Consider the following 22,305-nt stretch of genomic DNA (forward strand, 5'->3'; position numbering starts at 1 on the left):
AAGTTGATGATTGAGTTTCCCCAGGACCTAATGATCACCAGGTTTACTCACCTATCTGAGGATAGAGGCTTAATAGGCATTTAGTTTCATTTTAATGCACTGTGGCAGTTTTGAGGTCTTGTTTTATACAACTCTTAATTACCAAAGTATTCTCAAGCCAGATTAATAAAGTAGTTATCAGTTAGTTGAATATTCATCTAAAAAGTATATAAATGCACAGTTGAGCTCAATATTTTTCCAGAAACATAGGGTCTTTATTTTTTATAGTTAACCTGGAGATGTTAAGTAAATGCTTGTCTTGTGTCCCTGGCTTCAGCAGTTCTGTAACGTTAGTGGGTAAATGGTCAAGGGGAAAATAACCAGTGAAGGCTGTGATAGAATGCCTGTAACTGGACTCATGAAATGAAGACAACCAAAACAAGGCTCTGAAATGTGGAAACCTTCCCCCTAAGCCCTGAGGCGTTTCTAAAATAGCATCTCTATTTGGAGCCACAGCATGGGCAGCAGCAACAGCAGCACAGGGCCCTGCAGGGGTGTCTTCGTTTGTATTTTACAGCAAGTCCGAACTTCTCTTTGGTATTGGTAACATACTCTTTTGTGCTGGTCACCATGACCTCAATGCTGTTGATGCTCTCTCCTTGCTCCTCTACCAGAAGAGAGATCTGCATGAACAGGTCCCTGAGGTCCTTCACTTGGTTCTCCAGATTCACAAGTTCCTTGTGTCTCTGTTCAATCTCCGAGAGCTGGGCTTTAGTGATGCTGGTTTCTGTGAGTAAGCTTTCATTAAACACTTCCCATCTTCCCTGATGAAGCATGTCGTTCACGTCTTCTTCAGACACTTCTTTTCCAGCCACTTCCAGCTGACGGACAATAAATGTCTTGCACTTCTCTTGCTTGGAAGCTATTGTGTCATTGTATAGAAACATGGTTTGCTGAAAGTGGCGGAACATGGCGGCATACTGAGACTTAAGTATCCTCGTGACCACTGATGATGGACCATTTTCAACCTCTGACTTTTTTACTTCCTTGACTAAATCACCCAGTGCTCTGTGAATGTGTTCTGCTTGGGTTTTTATCTCCTTTGCAATGGTAGAGTCCCGTTTAAGTAGGCTAAACCGTCTCATGGAAGCCACCAGACTTTTCTGTTGCTGCCCAAACTTTTGAACCTCATCAGCAAAGCTGTTGATAGTCTCTTGCAGTTTTTGGATCTCATGTAGGTGTCTCTCAGCTACAGGTTCTCTCTCATAAATAACAGCTTGCTGGACAATCACGCCTTGTTCCTCTGCTTCACCAAACACCTGAGTGTCCCGAGAGAGTTCGATTTCGATTTCCTTGGTTTTCTGTTTTAATTCTTGAAGGCGGTCTTTCATCATTCCTTTCCTCCTAAGAAATAAAAATAATGAAACTGAACAAAGAAGAAGTTGTTACTTTCCCCGTTAGCAGTTGCACTGAGATAACTATGTGTCTCTTAGCAAAAATTCTAGTTTTCTAACAGGAAGTTTTAAAAATTGAGGAACATCAACATGGCACGATGGCTTTTGCCTATAATCCCTCTAGGGAGACTAAGGCAAAAGTATGGCAAATTCTAGGCTGTCCTAAGCTATAGGTGGAATTTGCGGCCAACCTAAGCTATATAGTAACAGCTTAACTAAAAAAGAAAAGAGAATCAAAAATAACTTCCTCATAGAGATTGCCAAAATAGGGAAAGTAATGCAAGATAATTTAGGAATTACTCTGGAGTGTTGCTCCTGCTGTATACCACATTTATTTGAGTATAGTCACTGAAATGTGATGGGGAGGATACAGTTGCCCTCCCTTAAGCTCATCCGTGTCCTTATACTGTCCACAACATGACTTTCTGTTACAGAAGGTGCTTTGACTCTACTTGAACTTTTAGGATTGGCCTTTAGCCTCCTAAAATACCATTACTAAAGACACCTTTCCCCAGGAATTTAGTCTGTGTCATGTTCAAAATAGACATTTTTCTGGAGCTGGAAAGATGGTTCAGCAGTTGGGAGCACATGCTGCTCTTGTACAGGACCAGGGCTCCTTTCCCAGCACCCACATGGCAGTTCAACAACCATATGTAACTCCAGTTTCAGGGAATCCGATGCCCTTTTCTCATTTCTGTGGGGACCAGGTATGCATGTGATACACATACATACAATCAGGCAAAACATTCATACACATAAAAATCTTTAAATAGATATTCATTTTACTGAATATGCATAATTTAAACTAACATAATGACAGAATAAATTCTATGTGGATTTTAAACAATATATATAGTGAAGTCTTTGAATTAGCATATTTTATATAGCCTTGTTTTCTTATCTATTGCATATATGAAAAATATTGAGTTGATTATGCTGACTTCTCATTCTTGTCAGCTGTTTCCAAGAATCTCAACTCCCAGGGCAAAATGTATAGGAATTCATATTATGATAATCTTTAGATACTTGAGAACGTGTTTATGTATAATCTCATCTGAGAATGCTGATAATATTTAAAATTTCACCTAGTGCTCCTGTTTGTCCTTTGCATCAAATCAAATGGAAATAAGGTACATATGATTATAGATAATGATAAGGTAATGATATACACATACATACAGTGAAATAAAGAAAAGCTATTATTGTTAATAAACCACTATTTTCTTAATCCTTGAGTATAGAAAGGCACTTAATGCCTTTCATAATTTTGAAAAGGCTGAGTGGGAATATAAACAGCTCATTGATCTCTAGACATTTCTTAATATTGAATAGAGAAAGCTCTATTTATACAGTTTATTTTAATTAATGGTTTGAATCTTCTCATAACACACATATATAGTTGTCAGATATATTCATGGTGCTTAGTGTGGAATCACCTTTAGTCTCCTGAAGTTGTATTGAGATTCAGAGATTAAAGTAACATCAAGCATATACTAAATGTAAAAGTAAAAGAAAAAAATACTTAATGGGAAAGGATGTGAAATATCAAGTCCTTTAGGAAACTTCTTCACATCTATAAAATAGAAGACTTTGTTTCACAGCTGTTATCTATGACAAAGTATTAACTACAATACATGTTTTTAACCAGAATAGTAAATACCAGTACAATAGGCTAAGAAGGATACTTGTGCCACTTAAATTATGCTATCATGGTACACTGAGGGTGGGATGCTTTGTGATGGAAACTCATAAATTAGGAATTCCCAAAAGAACATAGAAGGGGAAGACTAGAAAACCATAAGAAGTTGAGAATCATTGAAATAAATTTAAATTGTTGCCCTATGTAAGAGATCTCTTTTACAATTATTTTCTAAAATGTGAAAACCTGTCTATACAACATAGTTAGACATAGCATCATTCTAAAGGTCACTGAGTGGAAATTATATGGGGGGTGATTGCAGTATAAAGAAGACTTTGTAAACATGTAGAACTGTCATGAGATGAACTAGTTTATGAATTTGGATTAGAGAGACACATAAAATCATCTTATGTCCTAACAGATAACCAGGCAAGGCTGTTGTGGAATGTTACTGTAACTATGTAAAGTGTGTTGCATTTGTTTTGTTGCATTTGTTTAATTATGTAAAGATGTGTTGCTGTTTTACCTTGCCTAAGGCACCTGATTGGTCTAATAAAAAGCTGAATGGCCAATAGCTAAGCAGAAGAGGGATAGGTGGGGCTGGTGGACAGAGAGAATAAGTAGGAGGAAGAATCTAGGTTCTAGAGAGAAGAGAAAAGAGAATGAGGAAAAAGAGGGAGATGCCCAGCGCCAGGCAGCCAGACAGTCAGACACGGAGTAAGATATACAGACTGAAAGAAAGGTAAAAAGCCCTGAGGTAAAATGTAGATGAAAAGAAACAGGTTAATTTAAGTTATAAGAGCTAGTCAGAGAAGCAAAAGATAAGGCCGAGCATAAGATAACTAATAAGTCTCCGTGCCATGATTTGTGAGCTGGTCGGTGGCCCAAAAGAAAGCCTGCTACACAAGACCTCTCTAAGGAGATACTTGGATTGTGAGTCCAAAATCTTCAGAAGCCAGGCAAGTGAAGAGGCAGGAGAGTATAGTCTCTACATAGGAGATAGAATGCCAAACCAGTGAGTAAGAATAATGTACTTAAAAAGAAGATTTTTTTCTCTAATTATGTGTACATGTTTGTGTGTATTTCTGAATGGATACTCGCACATGAGTAGTGCTGTCTGTGAAGACCAGAGGTGTTGGATGCTCTGGAGCTGGAGTTAAAGGTGGCTGTGAGCCACCTGTATAGGAGCTAGGAATGGAGCTCACATTCTCTGCAGGAATGGTGCATTGTCTTAACTGCTGAACCATCTCTCCAGCCTGAGGCTGCTGTACTTTAAGAACAAAATTAATGTCTGTGTAGATAGAAATTAAGAGAAGGAAAATTAAGATAGAGGAGAGAAATCAGAAAGGTAGCTAGGAAACAGATCGTAGTTGACTTAATGCAGGGTAAAGAATGTGAGTTTTCCACAGACACAGTAGAAGACACATGAAGAGCAAATGGCATTGGCAGGAGTTTTGTTTTCCAAGATTTTTTTTTAACTTGTTTTATATAGAATTGTTTCCCAGGACAGCAAAATGGTTCATGAGAGAGTTGGATAATAAAAAACAAAGGAAATACAGGGAAATCAGTGGGAAATGTTTTCGGAGATAGAAGCAATATGGCTTGATGATTTTTTTTTAACTGATCAGACACACCCGACAGAATTATTTTTTGAGACACTGTCCAAAAAAGTGTTTGACCTTTGATCCTTTGTTCTTTCTTTCCCACCCTCCCTCAGGCTCCTGGCTTCTCTCCTCATCTCTGAATATTGGGATGCTTATAAGGTGAAGAGTAGCCATCATTAGTTTTAATAATGGTATTAAATACTGTTGATTCCAAGTTGGATCTCAGTCTAGATTATTCTTAGACACCTTTCTGCTTGCTGAGTCCCATTTGGATGGGCACACCTGAAATGACTCTGCACTGTCTCAATGCCTAGATTGTTCTGACTCAGTCAGTGGCAACTCTCTTCTTTCAGTGACTCCGATTCAAAAGCTTAGGTCATTGTTGATTATTTCTTTTCAACATTTTATATCTTAGCTCATTTCCAAACAACTAATAAAACGCATTAGCCTTTCTTCCTTAGTATGTTTGGAGCCAGCCACCTCTTCCAGTCTGGTCCAAGGCATTACTATTTCATTTGGATTACTGTCATAATCTCGCAAGTGCCGTTTCTTCTTTCGAATCCTCTTACCCTCATCTTTTCTCACGATAGATTCCAGTTAAAGTCTACTACTGTGCCTGAGATCCCCCTTTGGTATCTCTTAGAGGAAAATCCAGCATGTAGAAGGGAAAGATTATCTCGGCACACAGCAAGTTCTAAATACAAGTCATGAGGAAAGACTCCGCATCACAAGGGATGAAGCCTTTTAACATAGAAAGTTCTTTTGCATGTTAACTGTTTGCTTAAACACTTGCTTTGTAATTTAATTGCTGAACTCTTGTGTTGGAAGCTTCTGCTGACTATAGGACATTTGAAGTGTTCTATTTACTTCAACTATTTTAAATATTTTAACCACAGTAGTTTGTAGATATCCCTCCCACCCACCCATCCCTCACACACAGATGTGACGTTGTAACATTAAATCCAAATTCAAAATAAGGATTTTCTAAGCCGGAAAAGGATTCTTCTCACCTGTCACCTTCTTTGTTCTGTTTCCTACTTTCCTTGCAAGGAGAAACTTCTCCACCTTCTGATGAAGACTGTTCCATTTGAAATTACCAAAGCAGTGAGCTTCACAGCTCAGAAGGAATAACAATAATAAAGTTTGACATTAAATGTAGAAAACTTGTGAAATGAAAATTAGTCACAGAGGAATAGAAGATTGGATATTATGCTAGAAATGTAATTATGGATCTGTGCATCGTGTATATCTTCTAGAAATATTTCTTACCCCTTTTCCATGGGTCTAGGAAATAAAACAGAATGAATGTACTGAGCAATATTCAGACTATTATTGTTTATGTCCTTTATTAAAATGAAAGCAGTAGTTTTGATCAGGAAAGATTTCAATATTAGAGCAAACAATTATATGTAAAAGATTTTATATCTCTTTTTTATAGTTTTCCCTCCTTTTAGTATATAATTAGTGGTGTACATATGTGCATGCTCGTGTGTGTGTGTGTGTGTGTGTGTGTGTGTGTGTGTGTGTGTGTGTAATAGCCCGTGTATGGAGGTCAGAGGACAACTTCTGGAGTTGGTGGTTGGTTCCTTCCTTCCACCATGCGGATTACTAGGACCTGAACTCAGGTCATGAGGTTAGGCAGCAGGCACCACCACTTGCCGAGCCATCTCACCAACACTGGCCGTTGGGCTTTTGAGACAGGTCTTGCTTTTCATCCAGGCTAGCCTTGAACTCAGAGTCCTTTTATTTCTTCCTTCCAAGCGCTGAGGTTACAGATATGCATCGCTCCCCCAGCAATTTCCCCTGTTTTAATTATACTCAACAAGTTATGTCACACATTATAGGTAATTATGGCTTATAATTAATTATAGTTAATTATAATCAATATAATCCTTAATGCAAATTTTAGAGTCTAAATCCTTAATTCTAAATTAAGAGTTACAGTGGAAAGGTTATTAGCTTTGTAGTAAATTTAACTTGTGATTTTTTTTTTTTTGTAAAAGTTAAATTTCATTTGTAAAAAAATCTAACTAATTCTGTTTGCCCAATAATATATGGCAGTGCAGTGACTGTTCTCAAGCCTTGAGTTAAAGTTTGGAATGGTTATTGTTCACATTCATGTCTGTGTGTTCACAAGCATTCTGGTCTCCATCTTGGTTACTTGGAGACCTCAGTTCCACTTTTCTGACAGTGGCCATCTCCATATCTAGTCAAGCCCTGAGCCTCCCACAGGCATTACAACACCTCCTCTCACGTGTTTAGGATTGGGATGACCCTTTCTTTCGTCTTTACAAAAATTGCAGCAATTATTGGGGCCATAGACAAGCTTTTTCCTGAAGTGTAGTTTTGGTAGGTGCAGAGGGGTGTGCAAATGCACGCATGTACACTTATTCACATGCCAAGTGTACACAGAAAACACAAGTCAATATTAGAACATTTCTTTCTTTACATCGCTGTTATTGATGTGAAAATGCAAACATGTAAATTGATTTAGGTTTCTTTTTGCTGCTGAATACCAGGGCGTACATATAAATTAGGTGATGTAATTTATATAGTTAGCTATAATGTATCTATGATATGTATCATTTTTGATGAATAAGATATTGCCAGTTTATTTCTTTGCAATATCTAACATATTTATGTTAAAGTTTCTTTATATTATTATGCTATCTTTCTTGGTAGTAAATTCTTTTCTTTCTACTCTCTTGAAGGTGGACAAGTGTTTTTTTGTGTCCCTTGAGGTATTATATTATGCAGGAATGCCCCTGATGCCTTTCTAAGTTATGGATTCAATCTGAGATTGTTTGGTTGTTCCCACTAGAGCCATGGATTTGTCCACTGTTGTCAGGGAGTGGAAATGCAGACCGGAGTCTGGTGACATCTCTCAGTGCTAGAAAGCTTGCTCAGTAATGCATGATACTCTGGGTTGTATTTACAGTATCACAGAAAAGATACAGAAACATGTGTGTTTGTATATGTATATAGATAGGTAGGTAGACAAACAGACAGACAGACAGTTATCTCAGTTTTCTGAGATTTTGTTATTCCTGATGGAATTCTGGACAAGTTAAAATCGGTATTTCTGTGTCTATACAGACTATGTTCTATTTTCCCTAGTTCATCTAGGAAATTCAGTTTTGTTTCCTGTAATATTTATTTCCTAAGTCCCAGCCTCTAAGACAGACTCTTGTCTTCTAGTAGTACAGTGTAGTTGTGTTTAACTTCTGCTCATAACTGTGGTTATGTTCCCTCTTCATTTCTAGAACCTGCTAGATTTTGCTATTTTAAAAAATATAGTTTCAAATTGATATTTTGAAAGTTAAGTTTATATAAGACATCCCTCCATATTCTAAACTAAAGGGAACCATTTGTAAAATAGCTGTCTACCTTGATGAAGACATAGGTGATGGATGACCTTTACAATAGTGTTATCATATTCATAATTTTCTTCCAATTTTTGTATGACTGTATAGAAACTCACTTATAAGGACTTAGGTGCACTTAAATGCTGTGCGTATGTATTTTTTAGCAGTTGGTGTTCAGAACTATATGTACACTGTTTCCAGTTTAATTTTACTTTCATAAACTAGAACTAAGCATATTATAATTTAAATTTTGGATACAGTTCATATAATCATAAAATATGAAACTCATAAGAAATCATTTAATTGGTTAGGCTAGATGAAATTCATGAGATCATTATTACATGCAGTTTCTTAGTGCAGTAGTAGTATGTCTATAGAAGATAAGATCATCAGTATGTTTAATTTACTACTCTACGTTTTTGAATTTGCTATGTGGTTTGACTTTCACTCATAATGTTGCCTATATCTGTGAGTTTAAACATGGTATTTTAGAAAAGAAAAACAGTATGATGGTAGTTGATACATGTGGTAATAACTTGTAATAGTTTCTTGTGGGAAAGAGAAAAGTAAAGAGGAGTGACTCAAAGAAAACTTTCTCCACCCTGTTACAGAGAATTTGATTCCTAGAGACAAACGTGAATGTACATTACCTTTAGAAATATACTGTGAGACAGTGTTAGAAATATGCCATGGGACAGTGGTGGTGAACACCTTTAATCTTAATACTGGTGGGCAGAAGCAGGTGTATCTCTGTGATTTCAAGGCCAACCTGGTGTACAGAGTTCCAAGACAGCTAGGGCTATACAATGAAACCCTATCTTGAAAACAAAACAAAACAAAAAATTAACGAAAAATAATAATAAAATTAAGTTGGGATACATGTTTAATATGCTTGTGGATTTTTTAAAGTAAACTTTCTGTAGTTACTATGTTGATTAATAAATATTCAAGAAATACATTTTGTTCTTGTATATGAAGTCAGCTTTCAGCATTTTCTAGCTCAAGGTTAAAACTGGGGATCTTACTATATATATTTTCTAAGTGTGAATTAGCTGGCACTTTCAGTATTCTTTCTTTGGAGTTGATGTAGATGTGTCATTTGTCTTGTTGAACTAATTAGCAATCATAACTTTATAAAGAGTTAGTTGTTGTTTTTACTTTTGCTTATCTGATTCAGATAAGTTGAATAGATATGAAGTAGTTTTCATATTAAATTTCAAAGTGGGTAGCCTTGAAGAGAGATTGCATTGCATGTTACATGGCCAACTTCGTATCTCCTTTAAAAATACTTATAAAAGTCATTATGTTGATTTGAAATGAGTATTTATTAAATTCAGATATAGGAACAATTATAACTTAGGAAATATGTTACATTTAAATGGTGCCAATTTAACTATTAAGTTGATCTAATAGCTTGAAAAAAACTATGATAAATTTTTAAGTACTTTCAACATACTATCTACAACATTAAAATGCTTGAGTGCTTTGATATTTTATAGTAGTCCTTTTCCAACAAAACCATTTTAAAATTTTTTCAAATTAGTTTTAACAGATCTTGGGAAATAAGAATGAAGAAATTAATATTTTTCTTTCAAATTTGGGCATAAAGTTCTGTTCAGTATTAAGTATGAAAGTCCTGTCTAAAATAAACATAGCATTATTAATGTCTATAAAGAAAGAATTTCAGGTTTGTTTTCACAGGATCTGCTTTTCTAATGTTTCTAAAATGAGAAGTCGTTTTATTAGAATTAAAGTAATGGTTTCATCTAAGGTTGGTAACTCCACCTCAGTCCACAGGTCGATCCTCATAGCCAGGACAGGTCAGCTGCTTGTAGCTCTGTGCAAATCTAAACAGAAAAGTCACTGGAGGACCTGCTGAGCCATTCTTTCAGTGTCTGGATATTTCACTTTAAATAGTGTACACACACATACACACACACACACTAATTCGCTTACCTTACTGTCTTGTTCTTGTTTTCTCACCCGTGGTGTTAAGAGTTCTTAGTCTGGGAGAAAATCCGAGTGCCATGGAGTGTAATGCTCGATCAAACGCTTAAATCACTTCTAAGCCACAGGCTTTCTTTATGGTTCTCATACAGTTAATTGAAAGCCAAACAATGAAGTCAAATAAGTTGGAGATAAAGTTGTACATTTGCTGTTGCTATCAAATGAGAAGCGCGGATTGCTTACTTCACACCTGGAGAAGCAGGTTCTGCCTGTTCCTCACCTGTTCCTTAGATTAAAGGAAGAGCCTGTTCTCCGGAGCTCCTTGGTAGCTGGAAGTCCTTGTTAAACTGTCTGCACAGAGTTTGAGTACATTCTCTGGACGGAGTCTGCACTACCTGTGGAATGCCTTCCTTCCGAAAAATGCTGTTGTAGCTAAACAAAGGTTTCTTTGTAGATTTCAAAACCTAGAAGTACCCATGAATAGGAATGGAATGAAGCCTAGTGTGCAGCGTTTTAGATTCCATTTATGATTCAATCCTCTTCTACTTGGAAATCCCACAGGGCTTAACTCACAAAATAGAGAAATACTAGCCAGAGAAGACTTTTGTCTTTAAACTCCACTTTTCTTTCCGTACTGTTATTTTTACTTTGGAGGAAGTTTCTATAATTTTCAATGTAGAATAACAGTTACATATTATGTCAAGTGAATTTCTACCAGGAAGAAATATTTACAGGGAAATGTAGGAATGAAAATCCTTTCATAGTGTCAAATTTCCAAACCTTTAGTCTTTTGGTGTTCCCACGCCCACTGGAGATGTGAGCTGAACATGGCTGTAGTTGAAGTACAATTTAGATTGTGTTTGAATTCCCACTTCCTCAGATCTGCTCTCTCCCCCTGCCCTACCAAAGAAAACAACTCCTTCATGGTACTCTATGTAAAGACAAGAAATCCTTCTGTGCAGGATTGGTGATGGACACTGGATCATCTGTATGATATGTCATCCTGCAGCTTAGAGTGAAGTATAGATTGCTTTATTCTGCATCAAGATAATTTCAGAGCCGGGTGGTGGTGGTGGTGGCGCACGCCTTTAATCCCAGCACTCGGGAGGCAGAACCAGGCGGATCACTGTGAGTTCCAGGCTAGCCTGGTCTCCAAAGCGAGTTCCAGGAAAGGCGCAAAGCTACACAGAGAAACCCTGTCTCGAAAAACCAAAAAAAAAAAGATTATTTCAGGATTGAATTCTGTGTTTGGAAGAAAAAAAATCATGATACAAAAGAAACATGTTCTCCACAGTACCCAGTTGTATAAATTTTGAAATACCACCCAAAAATATGTTTATATTTTCAAAAGGGGACAACATGAAGCCGCATTAAGAAACAGTGAAAATGATTGTGTGTAGAGTGAGGGGTGAGGGGTGGAATAGGAGCAGCCTCCATGTTGATTCCATAGTTGCGTGTCTAGTCACTCCAGTGTGAAATGGAATGGAGTTCACATTCCCACCAGCATTGTTTTTAAGAAGAAAAAGTCTGGACTTTTGTCTGTGGGCTGTGGGAAGTAGCCTGCTTCTTCTTCTATTGGTAGTTTTTAATTATCGGTCTAGTGCTTCCTTGAACTTTCTCGACGGCTGCTTTTGTTTTTTTGTTTTTTTTTCTTTTAGTAGTAGCCAGTTCTTTCACACTGGATTTTAGAGCACTAACTATGAAAAGTTATGAAATCTGTGCTACAGTATTCCCTGAACCAGCTTATTCTGTAATCAGTAGATTTAAATCTTGGGAACAGAGACCGTGAAAATGACATTTGCTGTACAACCAGTTCATTTGTCTTCCTAGGTTGGCAAATAAACAGGACAAGGAGGGGGCCTTAGGAGAAGCCGATGTGATTGAATGTCTCTCCCTGGAAAAGCTGGTCAATGAACACAAGTGCTTGTGCCAGATAGTAAGTTGTTTATTATTATTATTATTATTATTATTATTATTATTATTATCATCGTTACTACTTTTACATTTTGTTAAGAAAACTTAGTTTCCATAAAAGTGATAGTCAACTAGAAAACAGTCTTTTGGGGTCGCCCTATACCATAGCTCAGCTAGAAAAAGGTATCCTGGCTTAGCCACCTGAGTCCACTCCCTGGGATCCCCGTGGTGGAAGGGGGAACAGATTCCTGCAGGTTGTTGTTGGGCATCTCCCCTGGAGCCGACCTCTCCAGACCCCACCCAAAGAAAGCCTGCCAAGCAGCAGCTCCACCCTGGAGAGTATTTAAGGTCTGGCTCTCAGACTTCTCTAGTGGTTTCCATCGGGGCTTCTCCCCTTCCCCTGGGACCGCCCAGGAATGCTCTGCGCAGATTAAACCTGGACTTAATAATTTGTCCTGATCTGATTTACTGCCTCGGCAGAGAGGCTTAATATCAGGGTACGGAAACTTTTTATCTGTCTCCTGACCTCTTGTGGGGTGGAGTTTGCTGCACACCCCCAGATTAATATATAAATGTAAAAAGATAATGAAAACAGTACTAAAATAATTTCCATGCCGTAACAATTCTGTCATTGCTCAGTTAATAGTAGTTAATACTGTAATGTCTCTTCTACTTTTTCACTAACTCCCAGAAACTTTCCTACATTGCTTCTAAGATTTTTGTTTTGGTTTTTCGAGACAGGGTTTCTCTGTGTAGCTTTTGGAGCCTGACCTGGATCTCACGTTGTAGACCAGGCTGGCCTCGAACTCACTGAGATTTCCCTGCCTCTGCCTCCGGAGTGCTGGGATTAGAGGTGTGTGCCACCAGGCCTAGCTCAGCATAAGAATTTATAATTTCCAGTATTCTCTCTCCCCCACTTTTTTTGAGGCAGAGCCTGTCTATGTCACCCTGGCTGTCTTCAAACTCTCAGAAATCTATCTGCCTGCCTCTGCCTCCCGAGTGCTGGGACTAAAGGTGTGGCTCCTGAGTCTCCTTGTTACGGGTGCTCTTAATAAATAGCAGTGCTTTTCTCAGGGGAGTTCAGTTTGTCTTCCAGTAAATTTGTATAAAATTGTATCTGGTCCTCTCATCTTATTCATAATGTAACATAGATAATATCTATAATTGTTTTCAACTTCTACTAGTACTAAACTAAATTTAGTTATTACAAAATTGTGTTTTGCAAGTTATTAACTTAAAAGGCTAAATTTTGCTTTGCCTATAATTTTGCTTAATGGTTTATGAATATGTTTGTGTAGAGAACTTTGAGTTTTAATCATTGAGTCAAATGGTTTGTTTTAGGAACCTTGTTCGGCAGTCTTGGGATATGGAAAGAAAATTGACAAGTCCATTAAAAAGGGGCTTTATTGGCTCCTGCATATCATTGCAAAAGACTTTGATGCCTTAAGTGAACGCATCCAAAAAGACACAGCTGAGCAGCGAGCTCTGGAGGAACAAGAGAAACGAGAGAGGGCCGAGCGAGTTCGAAAATTACGGGAAGAAAGGTGAGTAGATTAATTTTGCACGCAGTTCTTCTGAACAGTAAAAAGGGCAGTTTTAATCTGCTAGTTTTGCTTACGTAGTCTGTCTATTCAGTTTTATCTCTTTCCGTATGAAGGAAGATGTCTAGGAACCTTTGTATACACAAGTGTAGATGGTACTTCTGTTTTGTAGTGCTAGGGACCCAACCCGGGGCTCTGTGCATGGTAGGCAAGCATTTTACCATGGAGCCCTATCTCCATCCTGAGTGACGGACTTATAAAACTTTCCTGGGGCTGTGATAGTCATTCAGTATACTTCATAATTAGTCAGTACTTCCCAAAGTTTTAAATTTGTATCAATTAGTGGTGAGGAGATTCAGAGTAGTTCTTCTCAAAGGACTGGGAGATTTTGCTTCGGGACCAGGTGGAACTGTCTGGGGACATCTTTATTGGTGTGGGTGGGATGGCATAGATAGACGCCAGGGATAGTGTCAACCACCCTTTAATGCACAGGGAGCCTCAGAAAAGAAGTATTAGATTTAGTGTGTCAGAATTGCAATAGGATGAGAAGCTTGTGTGTACCCTCAACATAGAGCTAAGATGTTAGGGGATCCCTTAACTCAGACCTTGTCTGGAACACTAATTCTATCAAAAACTTGCACGGTTGCCAGGCAGTGGTGACTCACGTCTTTAATCCCAGCACTTGGGAGGCATAGGCAGGCAGACCTCTGTGAGTTCGAGGCCAGCCTGGTCTGCAGAGCTAGATCTAGTAAGAGCTGTTGCCTAGAGATACCTTGTCTCAAAAAAATAAAAAAAAGAAAAGGTATATTGTCTTGAGGTATTATTTTTAAGAATTTGTTTTATTTGATTGTGTGCATATGTGTGTATGTGTATGTGAGAATGTGGCTTTATGCACAGGAGTGCAAGTTCCCAGAAAGGACAGGAACATGGGATCCCCTGGAGCTGGAGTTGCAGGCAGTTCTAAGCCACCCATCATGGGTGTTGAAAACTGAACTTGGGTTTTCTGGAAGGGCTGTGCTCAGGTTCCTATCCACCAGGCCAACTCTCCAGACCCTAGCTTGAGGGTTTTTTTGTTTGTCTGTTTTAATTATTTTTTTTAAGAAAGTTTTTATTCATTTTATATATCAACCACAGAGACCCCTCTCATCCCTCCTCCTGCTTCCCCCTAGCTTCCCCCACCAAACCATCCCCCATCCTCTCCTCCAAAAAGGTAAGGCCTCCCATGAGGAGTCAGCAAAGCCTGATACATTCAGTTGAGGCAGGTCCAAGCACCTCCCCACTGCATCAAGGTTGTGCAAGGTGTCCCATCATAGGCAAGGGGCTTCCAAAAGCCAGCTCATGCACTAGGGATAGATTCTGATCCCACCGCCAGGGACCCCTTAAACAGACCAAGCTACACAACTGTCTAGCCTATGCAGAGAGCCTAGTCCAGTCCCATGTATGCTCCATTGCTGTTGATCCAAAGTTTGTGAGTTCCTAGGAGCTTGGTTCAGTATGGTTTCACAGGTTGCCTCCAAGTTGTCCCCTACCCGGGGGGGCTTTGTGAGGCATCTTTTCTATTGTGAAGGAAGCCTTCTGGTGGGACCTTTCACATTATTCAGAGATAGGACTTAAAGAAGTATGAGAGGAGTGACTGAAAATCAGTCATTTGCCATGTTAAATCCAATGTAACTGGTTTGCATAGTCATTTCTATTAAAGAATAGAATATACTATTTTATTATGAAAATGGTGTGCTATCATTTAAAACTTGAAATTGTTTCTAATGAATGGGTAACCACAATGGCTGTTCTATATGTATGTTCGTTTATAGACTGTTCTCAGATGAACACTTCCTCTGGTGCTGAAATAGCCTTCTGAGATGACTATTCTCATCTGTAGGAAAGGGGAGGCTCAGAATTCTAGGTCAAAGGTCATAAGAGGTAGTAAAGCAAAAAATCTCCATAGCTTGGCTTTCTAGGTTCAGAAAGAAAAGGTAGATATTTTCATCATGGAACATAGTTAATTGACATAGCAATGAACTGTATTCTACATACAGGCTGATTGGAGAACCATTTCTTTCTGGTATAATTATTAGAACATATTAATGGGTTTTGATGGACTTTGATTATAACCACCCTTCCTACTAACCTCTTCTGCTCCTGTTCCCTCATCTCTTTCCTGTTCCCCAATAATCCCTCTTTGACTTTCAGAGCGATAGTTTTCCCCCCTTTATTTCTTCAATGTATTAGAGAAAATTTGCACTCTTTAACTTCTTTGGCTCTTTTGCTTCACTTGATAACTTTAGTTGTATTCATTTTCTTTCAAAAGGCATAATTTCTTTCTTTTATGGATGAATAATACTTTACTGTATGTCTCCATTTGTGTAAAACAGTATAGATAATAGCTCCATTATATACAATATATAGTATCCATTTATTTTATATGTGTATATGTGTGTGTGTGTGTGTGTGTGTGTGTGTATCCCATTCATCTGGTGATGAGCTCTAGGCTGATTCTGTAACTTGGTGAATGTGAACAGTGTTGCAGTGAATGTGGGTCTGCAAGTATATGTTTTGTTTGCTTCGTTTTCTATAGGTGTACACCCGGAAGTGCTATAGCTGGATCATATAGTATTTCTCATTTTAGTTCAGTTTTTTTTTTTTTTTTTTTTTTTTAGCATCTCCCATATTGGTTTTCATTGTGGTTATACTATTTTGTATTCCTACCAGCAAGGACTGTTCCTTTTTCTCTCCTATCCTTGCCAGCCAACGTTTTCTTTGTTTCATGATGGTAACCATTCCAACTGTAGTGAGATTGAGTTTCAATGTGGTTTTGATAGTCTTGGTTTATATTTCTATGATGACTAAAAACTTCAACACTTTCTTTGTGTATTTGCACTTCTTTTGAGAAGTGGCTGTTCTGAGAATTGCCTGTGTTTCTTTGTTGAGTAGATTACTTATTTTGTTGGTAAAGTTTTTGTCGTTTCTTTTGGATACCTGTCCCTTGTCCTATGAATAGCTGACAGGGGCACTGGTTTTCTTCCATTCTGCACTTTTTCCTTTCACTTTGTTTATTGTTTTCTTTCCTGTGCAGAGCTTTTAAAATTTTATAGTATCTTATTTGCAAATTCTTGCTTTTGTTCTCCAAAGCACTGGGGTCCTGTTCAGGAAATTGCTTATCTAAGATTTTGAAGGACTCTCCTATGATTGCCTAAAGTAGTTTCAATTTTCCCTTTAAGGTTTCTAATTCTTTTGAATTGATTTTTTTTTAACAGATTGCAAGATAGGTAGCTAATCACAGTCAGATCCCTGTAGATGCTGAACTCATTTTGAGTGCTCTATACTATTAATTGGTTCACGTGTTTGTTAACAGTGCTGTGTTATTTGTTGGTTTTTCCTAGGCCACTGTAGTTTATTATTTATTTATTATTTATTATTATGATAGACCTAGCATTATTCTTCTTGACCTTGATTTCTTTGGCTATTCTTGTTCTTTATGCTTCTGTGTAAATTTGAGGTTTTTCCTAGTTATGTGTTTGAGTATGTTGATGGGGATTATGTTGACAAGTAGACTGCTCTCAATAGTATGTATGTTTTCATGGTATTCCACTAATCTTTGAATATGGAAGCTCCTTCTACCTTGGATTATCTTTTGCAGCTTCCTTCTTCAGTGTGGTTTTCATTGGAGCACTCTCTCTTCTGCTGACTTGTTGTTGTTGTTATTCTTGTTTTCCTGGGACCTTGAGGTGCATCATTCCATTGTTTAGGAATTTCACCCCATTTGAAAAAATAGAAATTCATAACCATGAACTTCCTTCTTCATATTATTTTCCTATACCCCACAGGTACTGTTATTTTGCTTCCAGTTTATTTGATCCTAGAAATGTTAAATTTTCTCCTGATTTCTTTTGTGACCTACTGCTTATTCAAAAAGTCCATTTTCAGTCTCCATGTTTGTATAGCTTCTTTAGTTTTTCTTGCTGTTTATTTCTAGTTTTGTTCCATTGTTATCTTTTCCTATGCATACATACACATGGCAGAACATTTGTCCAGCCATAAACGAAAGAAGTTATGTCACTTTTGCAAAATGAATGGATGGTCATCATGTTAAGAGAAATAAGCCAACTACAGTCAGTTAAAGACTGTGTATTTCCTTTCATATGTGGGCCTTAACTAAAAAACAAAAGGCGATGCATCTGAAAGGTAAAGAGGGACTACTAAGATGAGTGACAGAGACAAAAGAGGTGAGCAGGAAGGATGGATATGACAAAGCACATTACACATGTGTTTGGAAATGTCACAGCAAAATCCACTGCTGCTTGTTATAATAAAAAAGTGGTTCTTTAGTCCATGTGTAAGTAGAATTTGGGAATGCAATATTCATTACTGTGACAGTTATTAAATGTTCTGTGGTGGACTTTATTTTGTACCCTGGCATGTACTGATGGGAAGAATGGTTCTTGAACCCAGTGATCTCCCTGTGCTGCCTCTGAGTACTTATAGGCATGGCCTGCCATTTGCAATGTGAATCACAAGCTTTTACATGAGTCTTTTGGCCTTGTTTTTCACAATTGTATTTCTGTGTTGAAATTGCTATATCTGTTTTCATGGAAATATATTAACCAGTTAAAGGCGCAACTACCCTGATGCTAAGAGCAGCAGAAGAGAAAGGTAAAAGAAACATACAGTAAACTAAAAGATTAAAAATTAATAAACATAAAAAAGGATTAAAGATCTGTGAGTTTGAGAAAAAGAAAAAAGACCTAATTAAAAAGTAAAAAAGGGGGCTTGAGTGATGGCTCAGCAGTTAAGAGCACTGGCTGCTCTTCCAGAGGACCAGGGTTCAATTCCCAGCACCCACATGGTAGCTCACAACTGTCCAACTGCCTATAACTCCAGTTCCAGGAGCTCTGATGCCAATGTACATAAAATAAAGTTAAATAAATTATTTTTTTTTAAAAAAGTAAGAAAGTAAGTTAATACATTAGAAGAATAACAAACAGCCTTGCCCTTTTTGCCCAAGTTCTTGGATTGGAAGTGACTCCCTGTGGGTCTTCTAATACTCCAGTCCACCAGGTGTGAAAGGCCAGTGAGTTGTAGATGAAACCACTTGTCTTTCCTCTGCTTCCGCCCTCACAATTTAGGTCAGTATCCAGGCTGCTCCCTGGCTGTTTCCTGCCACACAGGTTAATTAGTGGTGACTCTGAAGGTTTTTTATATGTATATCAGAGGTGTGGCAAAAGTCTGTGTGCCAAGAACCCTATTGCATATGGAGCCTCAGCAATGTGTGGAATGGCCAGGCAGTGCATGCTACTTTCAGAGGCCCTCAGCCTGCCAGCCTGTAGGGCATGGCAAATACCCAAGCTGTGGTGTGTTTGTGGAATGTTCCTTGACAATGAAGGAAACAGTCGAAACAGTGAATTCTGTAAATCAGAATTGGCAGCCTGGGTCTATGTGCTTTCAGACCCAGACCCTGGTACATGTGGTTTCACTCTTCCTAACAGAATGGAACCCCCTCTCCCCTGTATACCACACTTCACCCTCTCCACTTAAACCTCACAGTTATTTTTCATTGATATCCAATCAACAACTGTATTGTTTGGTGGTATCCCACCTTGTCACTCTTACATAGGGTTCTTAGGACCCTGAGTTGTGATCATTCTCTGTTTTGTTTTGTTTTTTTTTTGATCCCTAGAGCAGTTTAGTTCCCAGCACTAGGACCTTTCTCAAAAATGGCTCCTAGTTAGAGCTATTGAGTGTTTGCTGAGCTGAGCTATAGGCATGATTTCCCTGGTAGTAGTGGGTTTTTAGGTATTTATTAGGTACAAGTATTACATTGAGAGCAGACTTGTTCTGGATTTACAGCTTCAGAAGCTTGGGTTTCTCCAGCAGTTAGGACTTCCGGCCTGCTGCTATTGCACGTGTTGCTGGGACCCTCACACTTACCTTAGGATTGCAGCTCGCATCATGGTGTTCTCCTCCCACAAGAGGCGTGGGACTTCCAGAACTGCTTTGTGCTTGTCTGAGGCCTTCCCACTTCTCATGGTTTTGATTTATCTTCACTTCCTGTTGGTTCCCAGATTTCCTCCAGGCTCTCTGTCCTGGAATATCTGGTTTCATTTGTTGCGTTGACTCTTCTTACTCAAACACTGGGAGGGAGGCCACTCCATTCTGCCAGGGTTTTTCCTCTTCTTAGATTTCTTTTAAAATTCAAATGATTGAATTTTGTAGAAACATAATGTCCTATTATCAGCATGTCTTTGTAGGTAAAATGATTCAGCCCCCTTTCAAAAGGAATTTTTTTTTCCCTCCCACAAACAGAGAACGAGAGCAAACTGAACTTGATGGGACCAGTGGTCTGGCTGAGATGGACTCAGGACCAGTTCTTGCTAATCCTTTCCAGCCCATAGCAGCTGTAATCATTGAGGTATGGATTGTGGCAATATGAGTTTTGATATGTTAAACAATAGAGGTAGAATTCGGTCATGGTGGTTAGGTGTTGGGACACTAGGCAGAGCAGTAGAGAATTCCTCAAGAGAGGATTTCCAATGAAGGTAAAGGTGTGGGACTAGGTGGAAGGTAACCATTTTTTTCCACTCATAGTTTCCTTTGTGGCCTGGGGATATTGCACAGTGATAGAGCAAATGCTTTCAAACACAATCTCTTTTTAAAATACCATGTTCAATACAGTGTAAAAAAGAGAAGTATGACTTCAAAATATATAGGAATAAAAGTAAAAGCTGAATATTTCATAGTTACTCTTTTTGAAAAAACCTATTTTGCCATATTTTTGTAGTACTAACATTTAATCTTTTTTTGTACCAGGATTGATATTATTTTCTCATGATAATGGAAAATATAATTTAATATCTATATTTTAAATTATATTATACTCATGTATATTATATGTTGACATAAAGACTTTAAAATGCAAAACACTCAAGCTACAAACCATAAAGAAAAAATTGATTTTATTACATTTGAATTTAGAAAAATTGCTATACAGAATTAAAATACCCAGGGCAAACTAAAATATAAATAAATAAAATAACCCTGATGCTAAGAGACACACCAGACACACAGTCCTGTGACTATGAACTAATACTAGAAAGTACTATAAGCATAATGAAAACCTGGACATTGCATTTACCAAAGGCAGGACTTGACCCCAACGGCGGGAGAGGGCATGACCATAAAGGTGTTTCCTAATCTTCTCCAGTAGTAACAAATTATAGTCATGTCAAACTCAAATCAAATTAAAACAGTGCCAAGTTAACATTTGCTAGTTTAGCAGAGCTACAGACTTGGCAATGACTTGGAGAGAAGCTAAGGATGTAGCCCAATGGTACAGCAGTTACCTAGTAGACACAAGGTCCTGGGTTCAATCTCCAGTATCCTCCCTCCTCCAAATCACTTAGAAACAAATGTCATTCTCCCAACCCTGGCATATATAATTGACTCAGTTTTTCTGAAGGTAAGGTTTGCTTTTATGACATATTTTAAAATGTACTGACCAACTGATCCATAGCCCCACTGAGAGGAAAGTAATTTAAAACACTAAGGAAATTTCCTTCTTATAATAGTGAAAAATTACATATAACTTCATCTGTTGGAGTGTGTACAGTAAGTCCTGATACTGCTGAATTCTGCATGACTCCAGAGATTGTCATAATCAGGGTGGTGAGGGAATGAAGAAAAGAGAGACACACAGAAAAGAGGAGAAGCACAGCACATTGGAAGCTCAGTGTGTTTAGTATATACAGCTGAACAGGGAAGCAGGGTTGTTGTATAGAGCGGAACAAGGGGGCAGCATTGTTCCATACTTCTGAACAAGGAGGCAAGGTTAGCTACTTTGAATAGGAAGTGTCCCTGTAGGGGAGCAGGCTTCAAGTCAGAAACCTACCAGGAACATTTTCTGCACACACTGTCTACATTTGCATTTGGACTCCTAGGAGGCTTTGCCATCCCTTTGAACCTTTCCGTGGGGATGGAGGTGGAGTGGTGTGGGATGGTTCTTTGCCGTTCCCATAGTCTGAGATATTGCAGTCCCGACATGGCTATGCCCAAGTCAACAGTAGGCATTCACTCAGGACTTCTCTCCCGCTACAATGATACAGCCATCTAAAAATGTTACTGTAATTGGGGAATTAGGGAGAGAGCTAATTACCTTATCCACAAGCATGAGGACCTGGATTTAGAACCCCAGATGAGTGGTTCCCTGAGTGGTTCCCTGAAGGTGTCAGACAGGAAAGTGAACTGCTCAAAGAGATGAGAATGAAAACCTGGTGGTGCAAATGACTTCATCAACCTGGATCTGACTTTGTTGGGGAGTCTAATGTCAGGCGGTTCATTGTCAGCATATTTAAAATACAGTACAGTTTGGGAAAAGGTTTCCAAGCAACAGTCAGTCCAATTCCAGGTGCACAGTAAAGCTTAAGGTGGGACTACATAGAAACTCCTTTTCCAAAGCACATGTGACCTTCGGGGGTGGGGGTTCTATAGCTAAACGGCCTAGAATCTAGTGTGGTCTCTGACCAAGGTAGCATAGAAGTGGACAGGATATAAAGTACATGTGACATCTCCCCTAAGGATGGGTAACGGTCTAGGGAGGCAAGAGTCCGGGATAATCCTTCTGGGGAATTTGGATGAGGTGTGCCTCTATAGCAAAAGGTGGGTGACATCTGCCTCCACAGGTAGCAAAAAGGACACCAGGTCATTAACAATATCCACTGCCAGCCTCTGGGTGGGAAGCAGGTATTTTATCTTACACTACTCCACTGAGACGAGGTCCCTGTGTGTTTAACATTCCTAGTTTTCCTAGAGATATGTGGGAGCAAGGACCCTTGTGTCCCCAACGCATAGAACCATGTAAAAAGGTGGGCA

At 38.5% G+C, this 22,305-nt stretch overlaps 2 protein-coding genes across 5 annotated transcripts in view; one reads left to right on the plus strand and one right to left on the minus strand.

Annotated features, from left to right (window-relative positions):
- The window catches only part of Arl13b (ADP ribosylation factor like GTPase 13B), a 55,641-nt gene that overhangs the window by 23,654 nt on the left and 9,682 nt on the right, over positions 1-22,305 (plus strand). For all 4 annotated transcript variants that reach the window (XM_059277092.1, XM_059277093.1, XM_059277094.1 and 1 more), the window contains 3 exons: positions 11,819-11,924; positions 13,244-13,446; positions 19,744-19,849. In XM_059277092.1, coding sequence (XP_059133075.1) covers positions 11,819-11,924; positions 13,244-13,446; positions 19,744-19,849 — 415 coding nt within the window. The remainder of the gene's footprint in view (positions 1-11,818; positions 11,925-13,243; positions 13,447-19,743; positions 19,850-22,305) is intronic.
- Stx19 (syntaxin 19) lies at positions 430-10,225 on the minus strand. Its single transcript, XM_059277097.1, has 2 exons — positions 9,998-10,225; positions 430-1,383 (listed from the first exon to the last, which is right to left on the minus strand). The coding sequence occupies exon 2, from the start codon at positions 1,371-1,373 to the stop codon at positions 480-482; it is 894 nt and encodes a 297-aa protein (XP_059133080.1). The 5' UTR covers positions 1,374-1,383; positions 9,998-10,225; the 3' UTR covers positions 430-479.

Source organism: Peromyscus eremicus, chromosome 12, assembly GCF_949786415.1.
Source record: "Peromyscus eremicus chromosome 12, PerEre_H2_v1, whole genome shotgun sequence".
In the NCBI taxonomy this organism is placed as follows: Eukaryota; Metazoa; Chordata; class Mammalia; order Rodentia; family Cricetidae; genus Peromyscus; species Peromyscus eremicus.